We start from the raw sequence: 20,124 nt of genomic DNA on the forward strand, positions 1-20,124 counted from the left end.
ACATTATTTACAACAATAACACGTAATTTACAAACACAAATTACATAAAGCTTCGTAAGTATATACAACTAGAATTTAGCGCAAACATATGCAAAACGAACAAAATCTTACCGAGACCTGGGTTGCAGTGTAGGAATTTGCACGCGCTCTGTTGCTAAACCAGGCCGTACGCCAGCGGCGCTTCACTTGCGCAATAACTTCGCCGTTGAAAAAGCAGAAGAGTGTGGCAACAAAGAGACCCTGAAAAAGAAGAGAAAATAATAATTTAAAATACGTCGAAAATTATAATAAGAAAATTAGAAAGATTCATTGAGTTAAAGATTGGATATATAGAGTAAAATTTATATTCTCACAAAAATCGTTTATAAAATATTATATACAAGTAGTATGATTATGTAGGCCTTTATTCTTTGTAAAAATAAATTTTTTGTCAAAATAATTGAAGACTTGAGATGAACCGACATTTGAATATATTTCCTATTTAATTTTAAATATTTCAGGCTACCAGTGAATTTACCAAAACGGAAGAGAAATATTTGGCAATAAAAGATTGTAATTCTATTTTAGTGTGATTTCTCTGATAACAAAGATTTCTGTGTGAAATCAGTACGTTAGAATATTGTGCTATATATATGCATTACAAATGATAACGATACACAAATATTTTCGAAATAGTATGAAGTAGTATGAGTTCAACCATCAGCGTGCGGCAAGAAAAAATACAACCTCGATTGCGATTCTGTTGTACAGATTGTTTCAGCATAAGGCAGCACACACTTAAAATTTTACATAGGTCAAGCCTCTTTAGCTAACAAATATATAATTTGAATAGCTGCTATCGCCGATTAAAATGTGCCCCAAAATGAACGCAAGATTAGAATTAAATTGAAAACACAGTTTTTAGTCTATCGATTGCAATTTTTTTATTGTATCATAATATATATAGGATAGTGTTATTTATGGAATAACACATCGGGCAAATGGCCACTACGGCCGTCTATACACATATGTACTATTTTGTCGAAATTTTCTATGACTATTCTGCCTAAACCAGCCACAGTCACTGCTTGAACAGCCTCATTTATAAAAAGGTATTGTCCACATGTAAATGGCGCAAATTTAAATCTTGCGCTGTAGACACATTTAGTTCGCGTATTATGTATATGAAACGGCTTCATATTTTCTTATAAAGAAACCAGCCTCGCTTGAAAAAAAAAATAGTCCTCCGAATATTTTTTTTTTTATCTTTTGCATTTATTCTGGTATAAATTTGAAACAATAAATGGAAATTTGATCGACAATCCTCAGGCAGTATGTACTTGTAGTATAGTTCATCCAAGTTGAGTCTGAATGGTACCCTAATTCTTTTAAAAACAACAAATATTGCATCAACACAATATGAAATAATATACCCATATAGCATTATTATTAAGCAATGTTTCCAATTTGCTGACTGTATGCTCACCACTTAGGGTAAATCTAACCTCCTGTAGGTACTATGCTAAAATTTTTGTAAAACCTTGAAATATTTTACCGAAAAGCTGTCTATATGAAATCTATACCATTAAACCAATTTTTGTACCCTAAGCAGGGTATATTATTTATTTTGCCACGAAGTCCATTCGTCTGTCTGTTTTTAAGATTTTAATCTGAGAATTTTCTCTCGTCCTTTTCTCACTAAGAAGCTGCTCATTTGTCAGAAGCGCCGATATCGGACCACTTTAAGATATAGCTGCCATACAAACTGATCGCTCAAAATCAAGTCCGTGTAGTTACGTACATATGTCATTATAGGCGGTGGCATATAAGAGAGAAAGAGTTTGAATTGATTTTACTATTTTTCAATAATAGTTCTGACCTATATTTATATCTTATATCATTTACCTTACAAACAAACGTTAGTTGAACAAAGTAACCCAAAAGCGTCCATATTCTTTTGGAACAACTTGTAAATAAATTCAATAAAAGTGAAATCTGATGTGATTTGATATAAAATTACTTATGCTCTAAGCTTTAGAGAAGCAACAATAATGTGTGTATGACGTATGGTTTGTGGAAGAACATTCCATGAAATTTTAAAAGAAAAACTTTCTCAAAAATTAGTTATAAAATATTTTACGTATATCTTGTCACGTCCACGAATATTCATTACTCATAATAATGTGTAGTAAAGCCTTGCTGCTGGTACAGTTTGAAATCCTAAGCCACCGGTAGTCATGCGCTCAACGTGCCCTGCTACAACAATTATTTATTGTGCAAAGTGTAACCAGTTCTCCAGCTATCTCATATACATGCATACTCGTATGTACACACGCATATGCAAATATGTTGTACACATGTGCATATTTTGTGTAAAACAAAAGTTTTACTAAGCCATCAAAAATAAGTCAGTTGAAAATATTCCACACAGATCATTAATTTCAATGCATTTCTATCGCGTTCATCTAACATTTTAACTGTTAATTTTAGCAGCTTTGCGTAACATTTTGAGCAGTATCCTGGCATGTTCTATGTGTATGTGTGGGTGCATCAAATGTATTATGTGTGTATAAGAATGTCCCAAATGCGCTTATTTCGCTTTTCACTTTGTAAGCTTTAAAGCGATGAAGACGAAAGTTAAGGCAAACTTCCATTCGAGTGCAGTTCCTGAGGGGAAAGCCAATGCACTTGACCCAGTTTGCTCAAAAAAAGCGAGGGGAGAAGTAAAAAGTTGCGTTCAAAACAAAGCACCGTAAGCCGTGAGCATACAGTCAACAAATTAGAAACATTATTTAATAATATTAATATATGGCTATATTATTTTATATTTTATTAATAAAAAATTTGTTGTCTTTAAAAAAATATGAAGAATATTTTTAATAAAATATGATGGAACAATACTATTGCCTGAAAGTTGTGTGCAAAATTACGATGTAATGACTCAAATATATACTACAAAATATGAAAAAACTAAAAGTGTTTTTAGAGGACTTTTTTTTCAAGAAAGCACACAAGTTTAAATGAGCGAGGCTGATTTTTGCAAAATAATATATGAAGCGGTTTCCAATATCTAATACGTTATCTAAATAGCCGACATCAGATATATTAAGTTTTATATTTTTAAACTTTGGCTAAATGCTAAAGGCCGGTAAAAGTAGCTCCAGTATGAAGCTGTATGGGCTTGACCTATTAGCACGTCTGTGAGTAGTGAGTTATGCTGCGACATCCACTTCGGTCTAACCTAATCTATATTAAGTTATTCGATATCGACGGTTCCGACAAATGAGCAGCTTCTTTATGAGAAAAGGCAAAATTTCTGGTCGATATCTCAAAAACGAAGAGACTAGTTCACGTATATACAGATGTACATAACGAAATCAACTAAGCTCGTCATGCCGATCATTTACATATATATTTTACAGCGTCTCGGCTTCGGGTTTTCACTCCAAATCTCCAATTTTGTCGACAAGTAAACGAACTTGATAAAAATTAATGTTCTTTATAGATATTTTTAGAAGTCTGTAGAATTATGGTTCGAAATACACATCTGTCATTTAATCTTAACAAAGTACGCCTAGATGAGTATTAGAAAACTGCGGTGATAAAGGAAATAAAGCTTCAAAAAAATTTTTATTTAAATCTATAACATCTCTAGAATATTGTCCTAAATTTTAAAAAATTGATTCGAGTAATTTCTCTTGGGATACAGCTTTGAAAAGTTGCGCGCTTGAGGTTAGTTATAGAGTCACTTAAAACCTTAATCGCGCTTTTCTCGAAACTCTAATTTCGGTTGTCAAGATTTCTTGCGACCTACTCAACTGATTTTAAAGAAATTTTACACAGGTTTTCGAGTTGTAATTACAGGTTCTGGAACGAATAATTTTTTTATTCAATTAGAGCTATAAAAAAAGAAGAGAAATTTTCACCAAAATTTGATTTTTCAGCTTAAATACAATTTTCAGTTTGTGGTTTTTCCTTCGTCCAATATCTATGTAGTTTATGGAGGCACCATTTTTCCGAAAGTCTGCCGGAAACAGCATCGTAATGTCCGAATTTTAAATATTTTCCTGTGAAAATTTCATTAAACCTTTGTAAGATATGTATTTTTGGAATAATTTAAATATTCGATACAAAACGACTTTTTATACTATTTCTAACCATATTTGGTTGGCTGTCTCCATTTCTTTATCCACTTGCTGTAAATGTGCAAGCTTAAATATTTGCACGAAAACTAACTGCTTTTATTATAAAAATACGTACACAATCCTTGAAGTGAAAGCAACGTTACTCCGCAGCAACACAAAAACAAAGACAACACTTGAAAATTGAAGCCGAGAAATTCTGCTTCCCAATTGTCTGCTTAGCCAAAAAACAAAAGCAAAAAATTAAGAAAAAAGAATGTTAAGCTAATGTCTTGTAACTTTCTACTTATTTCTCATTTTCATATTTTTTTTTGTCTTAAAATAAAATTTGCTTTGTCAACAAAATGCTTCCTTTGTTGCCATCAAACGAGCGTAAACTTTCGCTACACGCATTGAAAGCACCGTTGTGTTTTGAATTCTTGAACTTGCCAAATGAAAGTTAAATATAAAACGAAATTGTTATTTGTAAAAAGGTTTGGATATTCGTGTTCGATTCCCACGTGGAAATCAGGTATACATCAACATTTGCATAACATTTTGTGTTAAAATTACATTGCGTGGGGCAAAGTCTCTTGCAATATTAGAGAAGTATTTCTCTCGAAAATAAATGTATGTGTGTCGTTAACGTTATTATATACATTTGTGCCCATTCTATACAGCGACGGCACTGTTAGACTATCAATGTCAAAAATGTATGACCGAAAAAAGCGTAAATCGTAGAAATGTGGCAGAGGACATTAGTATCGAACTTAAATATTATATCTAATTTAAATATTAGATCAATGGATAGCATAAGTGGCTTCCAGTAGACAGGGAGTACCTTGAAAGAGGCAAAGTTGACTTCAAGCAATAAACTAGAATTTTACTAATAATTTCTGATCAAGATCAAACATTAAAATACAATTTTTCGTCTTAAAGATTTGAGTTTTGAAAACAGAAAGAAAGCGCAGAGAGGGAGACTTGCAAATTAGATGGCTGAATGGAAACTTTGGTACATATCTTATTTTTCTTATTCATATTGGAAAGCATCTCTTTTGCAAACTTTAATCGAAAAAAAAATCGGTTTATTGATACTAAATTAGCGATGAAGTGGTTTATAGTCAAACTATTAATATTATATAATCGTCTAGTTCGACCATTACATAAGCACTGTTTCGTTTGTCTAAGAGTTAAACATTGCACAAAAACTGTTTGTTATAATTTAAATAAGGCTAAATACTAAACTACGCTTAGTATGTGGGTGCCGCATGAGTTAAAATAAAGAAATCTTAAGGACTGGAGCGAAAACGGTCTTGGTAAAATCGGCCAAGCGCTTAGTGCAGATCTGCACTGCAAAAATTGGACCGTCTGAAGGAAGCCATCGCTCAAAAGCGGCCAGCCTTGATCAATAGAAGAAGAATTGTGTTCTATCAACAAAAAAACACGCGATGTCACACACATTGATAATGACTCGCCGGCAGTTCCGAAAGCTTCGTTGGGAGATTCTTATGCATCCACCTTATAGTCTAGACCTGAGGTAAGTAATTACTACCTGCTGAGTATATACGCGAACTAGTTTTCAGTTTTTGAGGTATCGCTCTGAAATTTGGCATACAACATTTTCTCCCCAAGAAGCTGCTCATTTGTCGAAATCGCTGATATCGGATCACGATAACATAAAGCTGCTATACAAACTGAAGGATCGGAACCAACATTTTGTATGGAAAACTTTTTTATTTAGCAAGATATCTTCTGGAAATTTCGCATGCATTATTAACCAAGGCAATGCTACAATATCCAAACAAATTGCTGAGATCAGACCACTGTAGCATATAGCTACCATACAAACCAACCGATTAAAAACAAGTTCTTGTATGGAAATTTTTTATTTGTGAAAGCTTTTTTTATTTTTAGATTTTTTTGCTATTTCATTAGTTAGCATAATGTGTTGTTCCTTTTGTAACTAAACTTTTTTTTCATTTCTTTCTTTAAACAAGATTTTCTTAATTCTTCTACATAACCCCAAAATATCAAAAAGTGAATGCCTTCTTCTTAGGCATTTCTCACAAACTAAATGTTAACAGCTTACTCTTTACATTTACAACTACAAGTACAATGACATCACAAAGGCAAAGTATAAAAGACAATACACATTAATATTGCCTTTATTAGTAAGCATTGTGGTGAAATTTGTTGCTATGGTTACACTTTAATGAGAAAATAAATTGCTTATATTCTCCTATTTCCACAGAAATGCAGAGGCAATAAAGAATATTGTGACAACGGTTGAGACAACATAAAAATGGGCATAAGACGTGCGTGAAATTGATGGGAGGCGCTATGACACAGTGGCTATAAGCGCGTACAATGTGCACTTATACTTCTATACCATATACACAGAGTTATAGTGCACCAACATGTGAAAATATGTATTATGCGCCTTTATCTAATGTGTCTGTTGGAATATATTGTATGCGTTCAGCACTCGCAACACGACATTTGCCTCACAGAAATTTTTTATTTATTTTAGTTTTTCTGTTTACTGCACTTTCGTTCGCTCTAGCGCCTCAACAAGTGTATAAACAGCTTTTTGCGATTACTGTTATTTTTTTCTTTCTTTAAATTTTTTTGCTTTTTCGCTTTTATAGTCACTATCATTTGTCTTGCTTTAAACATCAGCTAAGATAGTAGTTATCCTTTGCTGTCTTTATGACTGCTTGTTATCATCATTATTTGTTGAGCTGAACACAACAGCATTGCCAAGTAAATTTAATTTCTGAATTACTAAGGACATAAGGTTCAGTATTATTTTTTAATGCTTTCACACCCTCAGTGCCTTGTTTTTGGTAAAAGTACGCTGATACATACATATATCTCGAAGTACTTACTTGTTTTTGTTTTTTAAGTTTACTCAAAATATTTTTCCAGCTTCGTCCACAATTTTATATAAAACTTTTTCCAAATATTAGATTTTTCCTTGAGCGCTTTACTTATATACTTGCATCATTGAAACAACAACAGTGTGCATATAGCTATATTCCGTTATTATCACAAAGATTTTTTTTTTTGGTTGTGCTAGCTTTTATGCATATATATACTTACATACACACATAATGGATAAATATTTTTTATATCTTTTCGTCGTTGACCTTTTTGAGCAGCTTTCTTCAAGCACTCATTATGATTTCTCTATTTACTTTGGTCACTTCAAGGCATCAGAAGCAATTTCGTTTCTTTATTTTATTATTTTTCGTTTTCTTTCTTCTCACTATAATTTATTTTTGTTTACTTTTTTTTGGGGAAGATTGCAAGTATTTCTCAAACACTAGTATTTCTTAATCCACAAAAAATAGTGGGTATTTTTATTGCTCGAAAAGGTAATCAATTAATAATTGTTTAGTTTAGTAAGATTAGTTATGATGAAATCGTGTATTCACATTGATAAAAGAAAGCCTTTACCGGTATAACCTAAAACGGTTAAATACCGCGCATAATTTATAAAGGCTATAACTTTACGACTTTAGTGGGAGTAAACGAGCAGAAAATAAGTGTGAAATAGAAATGTGTCAATTATACGATGTGTGGAAGAATGATGCAACTGGTTTGGAATATTCACGGCAACAATGAGAAAAAGTTAAAGAACTGTGTGCTTTGGTAATGGTAAACACCAATGATATTTGAATTAAGTTCTATTATTACACAGATATACACCACTGATGGTAAAAGTACTTAAATTAATTTTAAATGAAATTTCTTTTGAGGCAATAAAACCGTACTTCTGATGACTTCTGATGGCATTACTATTTCTTTTTAACTTAATTTCACTTAATTGAAAATACGCACGATTTTGTTGATCTGGAGATCAAAGAAGTTTCTTTCCGGTCTACAATTCAAGCTTTCAGAAAAAGTTCAAGCATTCACTACAAAAACCAAAAAAAAAAACGTTAACTTCCGTTGCATAAGTATAAAAGATTTCTTACAAGCACTTGATTTTTATTGGTCAATTTGTAGAGTAACGGAATAGTAACTCGATCTGCACAATTTCTTGCACCATTGCCTTAGGCAATAATCCATGTCAAATTTCGGAAAGATATCTCCTCGAATGAGAAAGTTGTCCATATAAACACTTAATTCCGATCGTTCATTTTGTATGGCCACTATATGCTATAGTGGTATGATAATGGCGATTCCGTCAAATGAGCAGCTTCTTGGAGGAAAAAGGACGTGTGCAAGTTTCAGATCGATATCTCTAAAACTGAGGGACTAGTTCACGTATTTACAAACAAACAGATGGAAAAATCGATTCTGCTCGTCATTATGATCATTTTTACAGTATATATTTTATAGGATCTCCGACATTTCCTTCTGTCGGGCATACTTAATACACCCTGTTTAGGGTATAACAAAATAAATTAGTATGGAATATAATGTGTCGCTCGAAGTAATCTAAAATTTTTTACTTTGATTGTTCTTTGGTTTCGCGAATTGTACGAGTTCTGCACCAAAGCTCCATATCTTAAAACTAAAATATACTCATGTAATACCTTTAACTAAATATTTTAAATTTTTGTGCAGACAGAAGGTTATTAAATCTCAAATATTTTTACTTAATTACTAAGTGAATAGAGGCTAATTGGCCAAGTATAACTTTGTTGCACCCAAATGGCGCTCCGTTCAACATTTAACTCCCATGTTTTTCATGTGCAATTGATGTTCCAACTTTGTATATATTTAGCAAGACAGCACATTCTCGCTTGAAAGTACTGTGTAGAGCAAATAAAATTTCAGAATTTGTAAAAAGTTGAACGCACATGCTGGTAAATGTGTATTGATACTATATACCAACTACTAAGAAACATACTCGTTCCGAACTACTAGCGTTGTTAGGATATTTTGCAGTAAATTGTAGTATTCGACTAAGTAATTTAGTGTGGTATATTTTATGTTCAAAATTTTGAAAAGGTAACAAACATGGGTGTACTAGATGAAATTATTATAGGTAAGTTGCTAACTTATTACATTATAGATATTTAAAAAACTTTTAATATTGAATATCAGATATGAAAACACTTTAAAAAAATAATATATAATCTATTAAGAAATCTTTCGAAAAAAGTAAAAGACTTTCTAAACTAAATTAAGTATAGTCAAGGGACAAAACATCTGAAATTTTTGGGATCTTAAGCATATCTTTTCAAATTATTAAATACAAATTTGGGTTGAAATATACCTAAACTATTCATAATTCTGTGGTAAGCTGGCTAATAACCAAAGATGTTTAGAGCTAGCTTCAATGTTGTACTTTGAGTTATGCAGTTGCTTTCTCTACATACCATGTGCACTCATGCTTAAAAAGCAAAAAGTAAACAGCTCAATTTTAACACAGTCATCAAAACCCCAAGTATCCAGCAATTTGAAATAAGCGAAAAGCAAAAGTAAACAAAGTGTTTGCCAACACGTTTACCAAAAACACACATACTTAAAGAAATGCACACATGTAGTCGTATATAAGCATGTGCTTTGCAGCGGAAATCTCAGCAGAGCAAATTGTTAAGTGGTATAGTATACTACATAAGAAAAGTTGCTTATAAGACATGGTGTACCTCACTCTAATATTCTCATAGAGAGCGTATGAGAGATTGGTGAAAAGTGAGAGTTTGTGTTCACATGTACGCGTTGGAATTAATAATAATGGTTTTTATTATATATTTGATGCCGTGGTGAACCAATTTTGGAGGTAAATATTTTGAAATTAATTTCATTTGTTAATTTGCTTAAACATTTTAAAGTATGTGATAATATTTGTTAAAGTTTTGTTGACGAAACTGTTTGCAGAGCTTTGGTGTATATATGAGTATGAGCTCTAAGTGTTAAAAATTTCAAACTTTTTGATAAAGTAAGTACAGTAGTATGTGAATGTTTGAGTAATGTGTGTGAAAAGTGAATTTTTAAAGTTTAAATGCTAGCGAATCAAATGAGTAACATATTTCTTTCTTGCTAACAGTATCGAATTTGGAGACACTCGAATGTAAAATTTCTGTGTTATGTTGGAAACAATATTTCTTAAATAACCTCAAAAAATTTAATTTAATATTTTTTTACATTTTTAAAAGACAATTATTTGTTTGAAAGTTTAATACCTTAGAGATAATTGATAAGTTTACAAATAATGAAAACAAAATAAATTTCAGCGGAATTATTTTTTTATTCCTTCCTTTCGCTATTAGGAAGTTCATATTTTCCATGTGTTTTAAAAACGATTATTTTCTGTATTAGAAAAGTGGTTTAACAGTACATTAGATAAAAGCAGTAGAAAAAGATGTTGACGAAAAGAGGAAGGTAAAAAAACTTCAATTGCACTGAAGCTAGAATGTCTCAGTATTTTGCGTTCTTTCAGTTTCGAACCATTGAATCCTTTTGGAGTTTACCCTACATTTTTAAAAAGAGTATCTGTTATTTATTTTTAAAATTCTGGTTAATATTTATGCCATTCATTTTTTGAAAAATAATTATCAAAAATTTTTAACTTCAAGTTTTTGTTATTTCAAAATTACAAGCAATGGGGTCAACATTATTTAATTAGACAAGCAAGCTAAAAAATCTTTGCTTAGACAATCCCCAAACGATATTCGAATGACTGACTAGGTAACTACACTTCAAATTTGCTTGGCACAAAGGAACATCATTGTGACCTTTCATTGCACATCAAACCAATTAAATGCAGTTGCTTTTGTTGTGCACTTAATCCTAAAAGCATTTGCTTACATATACTGCATCTGTCATTTGCTTGAATATTGCTGCCTAATTTGAAAACCCTTGCATACTTATGCAAAACAGTTCAGGTGAATTCACCACTGGATGCCTAGTCTAGTTGACTATCTACTAGTGCTCAATTATTTCTTCGGAATAATTGCTGATGAACGGTTGTAAAGAACGGCAGACACGAGAGAAACAATAGGGTATACATAGTGGTTGGCCTGACAATAATTCCGGCAACAATAACATAGACCAACCGAGGTACATAGACCGCTTACTAACGCATACATATTTGCCAATATGTGTGCCTACCTATACATACACACGTACATGCATAAGTGCTTGCTGAAATTCATTTTGTATGCTGTCAGTTCATTAATACTTGACTTAACTCACCTGAAATGAGGCCGTAAACGCTGAGATTACTTCGTATGTCTGCTCCCATGGATGGCCTGCATCCGGGTGAAATGGCGTCAAAATGTACTGCAATCCCAATAGCGGTACAAGCAAGAGTGTTGCGCTGTAAGAGGAGGGAAAGAGGAAGTTAAGCATATTGTTGTGGAGTAAAAATCGTAAATACATACAGGTACTATTTATTTTTGAATTTAATTAAATTCTGGGCGAAATGTAATTTTTACAGTGTACACTGTTTTCTAATATAACTAAGTAATGTTCACATTCGAGTTTCTGCTCTTTTGTGAATAAATTAAACACCAGGAAATGTAGAGTTTGTATTTTTAAAGTACAATCTAAATTGACAATGTGAGGTTGCTAACATTTTTTAGTTCAAACGAATTAAACGAGTCTAAAATGGTATTGTTAGCAACTAGCTTATTTTGATAAAGTTATTTAAAAATATTTTAATTAAATATTACAAAGAAAATTTTTTATTTGTGGAATTCGTTATTTTCTTTGATAGTTTGGGGGTTTATTCTCATAAAAAATGTTTGCTTTAAAGGGATATTCTAGTCTTTAAATTTGAAGAAATCGAAAATATTTTTTTTAAAGTTTAATCGAAATATTCAAAAATATCGCTAAAAAGTTGTTTTTTATTATTTACTCTCTGTAATAATATTAAAAAATTCAAGAAAATTAAAAAAATCACCGCCGACATATGATTTTGATTTTGAGTGGCGCCATTAAATAATTTTTTTTTCAGTTTTGTCGTTCATACTATTATGACATTTATACTAATCACGAATCAGTTATATATTATGGTAACGACGAGGACGCGGCCTTTTTCCCTTCTCTATTTCAAGAAAGCGTAACTTTATGACATTTTTTTTGCTAAATTTATTTTGGGTATTCTAGAAATATAACAAGAAAAAAAGCAAATGGTAAAAATATCAGTTGCTGTTTTCTTATCAATTGCCTAAAATGCTCGTGATTCGCATCTTTTAAGAACAAAACCCCCAAAACACATTTTTATATACTTTTTATACCCCGGTCGTTGTGACTTCACCTGCTTGGAAGCTGAACAACTAGCTTCAGTCCACTGTAAACGTTCTTGTTTCAATTTAGGAGCATGGTTTTAGATCCAAGTCTCATATATATATTATAAAACGATGCAAGGAATTATAAGTCGATGTCAAGAAATCAGTTTTATTCTACTTTTAAGCTTCAAATTATGCTGAGAAATTTGTTTTCGATCCAGTTTTTGTTGAATTGTTCACGTGTGCGGCAATAACTTTCCAAACAGCTTTTTCGTATGTAATTCTCCAAGTAACTCTTAATGAAGTACTCGTTCCTCTGAGATACCTATGGCATTAACAATTTCACGCTTAGTCAAACTTGGATCTTCCCTAACAATATTATGAACTTGTTCAATTATTTCTGGTGTGGTTGCAGTTTTTCGTCGTCCTTCGCGTGGATCGTCTACAAGCCTAAGACGACCACGTCTAAATTTACCAGCCCAAAATTCAACGATGCGTTTTGAAGGTGAGGACTCCTTATACACAGTTGTTCATAATTTTCCTTGGCTTTTAAACCTTTCAAGACAAAGAACCTAATCACTGCGCGATGTGTTCTCACGAAAGACGTACCAACTTGAGAAAAAAAGTTGGAGCTAGTAGTGCTGTTTCTTGGTGAGACCAACGAACCTGTATACGTTATAACCATAATTATAGGAGGTACCACATTATGGTTCGGATTGGCCAGGTGGTTTATGATATAGGAATTTTCAGGCAAGAAATTAAGTGTTTTCTTGCACTTAGACATTTTCGATTACATCTGAATTTAATTCATATCTAAATCTTCTCTTCTACGTTTTCATTATTATTATTATTATTTTTATTTAATTATTTTAGAGAATCTATTTCCATCAAATTTCTTCATCAAATCTATTTCATACTTCTAAGAAGTACCTGGGAAGCTTATTGAGAAAGGTTATACACTACTTATTGGATTTCAAACGAGTAGATAAATACCAAAAGTCTGAATTTAAATCAAAATTGCAAAATTTTCTTCTTCAGTTGAATCAAAGGTTGAAGCACGTAAATAATCGCATTGTTTCATATAAATGAGTAACATATATTTATATTACTTTTCTAAACAATTTTACTACTCTAATTTCACATAGCTAAAAATACTAAACTGAAAGGCTACTTGATTGTTATACTCTTGGTTTATTTAATCAATTTCTCTTCAAAAATTGGCTAAAATTTCCGTTTTTGTTCTAACTGAAACTTTCAACTAATAAAAAATTCCTGAATTCTTTGAAACAGTTTTCCTAAATTATACATATTAACATACGAGTATCATAGTAAAGTTTAACTTCAATAAATAGATGGAAAAATATATTATATATTGTATGAAAATAAAGAGATATACTTAAAATATGTTAAAATATTATACTCGTATATAAAATATATATAGGAATGGGTATGGTAGTGTATATACAAGTATGTAAAGTGAAAATGGCGCCATCACCGGAAAGCATTAAAACTGGCAACTCACTTGCCACACTCCATTCATCACTACACAACAATAATACTCACCGGAATGCTTGCAGGACGGTGCGTGAGGGTCCACAGCTGCCTTGTATGCTCGCCGGTGCCTTCAGCTTAAGTAGCACAACGCGCACAATATTGCATAGAAATAGCAAATTAAGAAAAATGGAAATACAAACGGGTACAACGAGAACATTCTCAAAGTTCGTGCTATGCATCCAACAGCTGGGCGAGCGAAAACGTGCAATTAATGAAAATAAAAGAAGTGTGGAAAACAAAATGATTAAAGTTTTAGTTAATTTTAATGAGCATCAAATTGGCAGACAGCCAAAGGGTTGGCAAGTCAAGGCATTTGCAGGGGCAATAAGAAAGGGACAAGTATGCAAATTATGCGCCGCAACTAAAGTTGTTATTGTTTTTGTTTTTCTAATATTATTTTTATGGCCGCTTTGCAATTGTCAACTCTCTTTGGTTGCTGCAATTTATATAAAAAATTTATGTAGGGACGTGTGTACTCACTGTTTAACTTCATCGCCGGAGCCGCCGAGACCACGCGCCATAGCGTAAATGAAGATAACAATTGCCGGCGTGCCCCAGCCAAGGGCAATCAGCCATTTCACCAATTTCTTCTCCGATATAAAGGCGGACACCAGCACTGTGTGCAAGTAAAAGCCCTCGCAGAGCATCCATGAATAGTTGGTTAGCAGGAAGTAGTGGAGTATTATGTGCAGCGCAACACAGGGTGGCTGCAAAGCAGAAAAAAAATTGCACACATATGATAAATAAAACATATATACATATATGTGTATATTATATAGTGTAAATGTGTGTGTTTCTGTCAGTAGCAAATAGTTGGTATGGCAACTATTGCTGAAATTTTTTGCGAAAAATTGAAAAAATCGCAATAAAAGCGTCGTAAAGAAGCTTCACACAGACACACACACACTAGTGTGTCACACCTACACGCACATAACATTTACGATTATTTTGCGAATTTACAGCCTCCATGCAATTACAGTATGCAAATTTTTTCTGCAAACATATGCATTGGCAGAGGAATAACTGTACAGTTTGTGTGTGTGTGTATAAAGTGAAATTTCATTTTTACAATATACATTTATTGCTCTCTACGCCGCTGGCAACAGTGCGTGTATGTGTGTGTGCTCATGCAGTCTGTCACTTACCGGACTCCGTTTCAGCATCTCCGTTTCGGGTATCACAACGAAGTACCAAACTAGCCAGAGTGAATTGTTCGCTGCGAAGGATGTGAATAAATTCATGTGGAGTGTTATGCGCGCACATTTCAGTGATCTGCAATGGACGGTAAGTGTAGATGAATTATTAGATACTGAATGGGCAAAAGTTGGGGAACTTAAATGTTATTGCTTACACTATTGCTCAAAAATAAATAAATGTGAGTTAAAAATGATGATTCAATTATCTGAGTAAAAAAGTGAAAATGCTTTAATAAAATTGTGGGGGCGATTAATAACAGTAATAATGGTTAATAATTATGGAATTATTTATAAGTTAGGAACACTAAAATGAGTTATTCATTAATTTCAAATTTTTTAAATTTATTTTTGATATCTTAATGTAGCAAATAATTTGGCTATATGGGGCCACCATAGCGGATATTATACCAACCCTATACCCTATACCCTAAATGGGGTATATTAAGTTGATTATAACACCCTAAAGAAAACATCGTCATACCCGCCTATCTGTCCGTCTGTATATACGCGAACTAGTCCCCCAGTTTTTGAGTTATCTATCTGAAAATTTGCAGACGCTCTTTTCTCACCAAGAATCTGTTCATTTATTGGGACCTGCCGATAATAAGGCAATACTTCCCGTAGTTCCCATATACCTTATATACGGTTTACAAGCATCCGCTTGACTTTATACCTTATATATTTGTCAAGATGTGAGGTTTCCTTATGAAATTCAGATAGTCTCTATTTTTAGCAGTGATACTATGTCCTAATACCAAAGCTGGATCAATATATTCCTTAGCCTTATAAAATTTATATAAGAAAATAGATAATTATAGTTATCAAACTTCCGGTTGACTTTATATAGTATATATCGGTCAATATGTAAGTTATCTCAGCAAAATTATATGAAAATAAAAAATATAATTTAATACCGAAAATATGTGATATTGATCCACGTGTTAAGAAAACGCCCATATAATATATATAATAATTGTTTTATTTATTATGATCATTAATTGTTATAGCTCAAAACTTTGGTGGGGGTTTTAACAACATATAAAATTGATAGGATTAATGCGTTTATCATATGAAGGTTTAAAAACTTTATAGTCAATTATTTCTCTCGAATATACTAGTAAAAAAGGGGTGCCATATATTTGAAAAACAAAAATAGTTTAATACATTGTTAAAATAAATTCAATTAGCACCAGATTAAGGGGTAATTGGTATATACACAAGTATGTAGTACATTGCAATATTTTTAAAAGAACAATGGTTTTCAGTTCCACTTCAGTTACTATAAACAAATTTAATCGTTTCAAGTATATATAATACAATATTTCGAAAAAATCGACTTAATCTATTTTATTGTCAAATATTATATATTATATATATAAAGAAATCTAACACTGTCGGACGCGGATTTACTTACACCGGTTCGTTAATTCTATAAAACTAAATTGAAGAGGGTATTAATTAAAAAAATAATTTAATGAATATACTCTTTTCTAAAGCACTTTTCTAATTTATTATAAAATGCTTATAAGAGACAGCAAACATTAGATTAGAATCTAATATCGAGAAAAAACATCAAGGTAAGGCGGACTTGGTTCGAGTCGATCCGAGTAGTTGCCGAAATTGTAAAATTGTAAAAAATGAGAAAGATCAGAATTTTTTAAGTATTTAGTTGGAAGAATTTTAGGATTTCCATATGAGAATTAAATTTTACTAAAAAGTAAAAAAAATAATTTCAAAATCTATTTTCTATATTGCAATTCGGGTTTTGAGGTTGAGCCCTTGATCATATATAAAGCAGTAGAAGAGGGAAAAATTGTTATTAAGTAGGGTTATAACAAAAACATATATAAATCTAACAAATTTATTTGCCTGTTGGATTCCATTCGAACGCATTTCGCAAGAACAAATTTTATGAATTTAAAAAAACCATTTCGTAGTTAGTAACAGAAAGAGATATAACAGTTTTATTTTCACAAACAAGTTTCTCTTACGAAATCTTTGCTAACGAATATTTTTCACAAACATTTTCTTGATATAATGCCTACTAAGTTGCTCTTAAGTTAATATTAAGGTACATAAATATTTTCATTATCCCAACAATTATTCTTACCTTAAAAGAATCAAGCTCAAATATGAAATAAACACTAATATAATCACGCACAAAATCAAAAAATGTTTTTAAAACAAAAAAGCCGTATAGCAATCGATCTTCTCTTACGAAAGCTTCGCTATAGCACTGCTATAATAAACTAGGCGAAAAAGTGCGGATCACAATGAAATAAATTAAGTCTCTCCTACAATTTCTGTGAACTTCGAAATATGCAACAACAAACATTAAACAAACTCAGCGAAACGAAGTTTGGTTATTATCATGCCGAAAGTAAGAAATGACAAATACAAATTAGAATATAAACTACATAAAAGTCGCATAGTGCAAATTAAGGTAGGAACAATATGAGAATTGGAACACGAATTATTTTTGCGCCAAGGTCATATAGCATTATTTTTGTTGAAGTAAACAATTTTTTTTTTTTTAAATGAAATAACAACTAATGATAGTTTCTGATCGCCTGTTCAAGCTATTTTAATATAACTGAAAATTATTTGCTTCCAAGTTATTTTTTGTTGCCCAAGAAGACAAGCATAGAGAAAGAAAGAGAAAATCCTCTATTTCAGTTTTTGTGTTAGGTTCGAGGAACTTCTTTTATTAGTGTATATTACTCCCTACATATTTATATTAACAAAACACATTCCAAATTATACTTAGTTTTCCCAATAGCTCGTTCCACATTCATTAAAATACAATATATTTATGTACGATATAATAAAAAGGAGTCATGAGAGATTTTATGCTTCAATTAATTATGTACTTTGAATATTTTTGCAGAGAATGCTGCACACTACATTTAAAACTGGATTTGAAATATTGCGCATTACCAAGAATGTCTGCCAAATATCTATATAACCATATAATAAATTGTATAACTTTGTACATATAACAATCCCCGTTATTTCCAGCGCATTTTAATCAAGTTTCTACTACGAATTTGCGCTTTCAAAGGAAATGGAAAATATAAGCAACACCATTTAGCTAAATCCCATCTCGCCGCTTGAAGGCGTTATTCATAATTATCGAAATGTCAAACCCAGTACTGCAATTGACTTCATAAATGCAGATAAAATATAAGATGATGAAAACACAATTATATAAAAGCACGCTCGTTATTAGAGTGTCGCAAAGTTGGCGAAAAAACAGCAAGCATTTATTGAAGAATTTAAAATATATTATTATATGATAAATTAACCTTTCACCTATTATTTAATGTAATTAGCTTTTACTATACCTTCAACAGTGTAGACTAAGTTTACCACGATGTTTGTAACACCCAAAAGGAAACGTTATGCGAACTAGTCCCTCAGCTTTTGAGATATCTTTCTGAAATTTTGTATCCGTCCTTTTCTTACCAACTGATATCGGACCATTAGCAGCATATAAGTTGCTGCTGAACTATCGGAATCATTAATTGTATGTAAAGCTTTTTCATTTGACTAGATATCTTCAAGCAATTTGGTATGGGTTATTGCCTAAGACAATGATGCAACCTTCGAAGAGATTGTTCAGATCGGATCATTATATTGCATACAAACTAAAGGATTGGAATCAAGTGCTTTTAAGAAAGCCTTTTTCATTTGACAAGATATCTTTACCAAATTTATTTTATTTAATAGTTTATTGTTCAGGACAACGGTGTAATCTCCGAAGAAATTGTTCCGGTCGAGTCACTATAGCATATAGCTATCATACAAACTGGCCGGTCAAAGGGTATTATATCTTCGGTGCAACCAAAGTTAACTCTTTTCTTGTTTTTAGATTAATTTCCTGGTATTCTGAAATTCTGTTTTTTTTTTTAATTTGCTTTAGTTTTTCAAAATAAAATTCTGGTCGGCAAAGTTGGTATTTAATGTTAACTGGGTATTAGGAGGAAAATAGTTTGGTTAGTTGGAAATTACAAATGAAGCTATTTAGCAGCATTTAAATTTTTATTTCCCTTGGAGGCATAAAATGGAATAAACGCTTTTGTTTATGTTTTTACCTATAAACCTAAATCCTTTAGAAAGCGCAGGACGTTATGAAAACAAGCTTATTTATATTCAATATTTTGAACCTTGTCCCTTTTTTTGTATAAAATTAATTATAAAATGAGAAAAAAAATAATATTACCTTCGTCTGATTTCTCTAAAATTTTTTAAATCTTCAAAGTGTACAACTCAAGATAAACATTCGTGCTTCATCTTTAAACCGCTTAAGGTGCTTGGAAAATAAATGGAAAATGGAGAAAAAAGTGTTCATTTTGCTGTTGTGAATTTGGGCACGTGACTGAAATGACGCGAATAAAATGGAAAGAGCTAAATTTAATAGGGGTTTAAAGCGTGTAATAGTATTTCAACCGCGATATATAGTAAGTAGTAAATTATATCATATGTGTGTCAAATGACTAAACCTTGTAAAAAAATTGGTAGCGCGTCATGTTCTTAGCGAATTTAAAAAATTCAAATTACTTACATATGCTAATATGCTATTTCATTATAATTTGATTAAAATGTTAATATAAGCCTAATTAAGTTAAATAAGCTTTTATCTCACAAGTCTAGAGTCATAAAAATTATGAGTCGATGACAAGGCTACCGTCCGTCTGAGCGTCTGTATATATGCGTACTACTCCCTTTGTTTTCGATGTTTGCTCTGAAATTTTACAGACGTCTTTTTCTCCTTAAGAAGCTGCTGATATGTCGGATATGATACATCGGACCACTATGAGTATAAGTGCCATACATACTGAATGACTAAAATAAACTTCTTGTATGGAAAACTTTTTTTACTTAACGATATATCTTCAATGTATTTGGCATAGATTATACCTTACGGCAACGTTATAATCTTCGAAAAAAGTTTTAGATCGGACCACTAGAGCATGAATTTTCACAAAAAACAAATTTCAGATCGGAACACTCTATAATAGATACAAACCGATCTATCAAAATGAAGTTGTTGTATGGACACTTTTTATTTGTGAAGTGTGTTCT

The 20,124-nt window shown here is 31.8% G+C and overlaps 1 protein-coding gene across 1 annotated transcript in view; it reads right to left on the reverse strand.

Moving 5' to 3' along the window:
- The window catches only part of Dh31-R (Diuretic hormone 31 Receptor), a 258,581-nt gene that overhangs the window by 5,727 nt on the left and 232,730 nt on the right, over window positions 1–20,124 (reverse strand). Inside the window, 5 exon segments of the mRNA XM_070108096.1 lie at window positions 112–240; window positions 11,253–11,376; window positions 13,853–14,029; window positions 14,324–14,550; window positions 14,989–15,115. Coding sequence (XP_069964197.1) covers window positions 112–240; window positions 11,253–11,376; window positions 13,853–14,029; window positions 14,324–14,550; window positions 14,989–15,115 — 784 coding nt within the window.

Source organism: Bactrocera oleae, chromosome 4, assembly GCF_042242935.1.
Source record: "Bactrocera oleae isolate idBacOlea1 chromosome 4, idBacOlea1, whole genome shotgun sequence".
In the NCBI taxonomy this organism is placed as follows: Eukaryota; Metazoa; Arthropoda; class Insecta; order Diptera; family Tephritidae; genus Bactrocera; species Bactrocera oleae.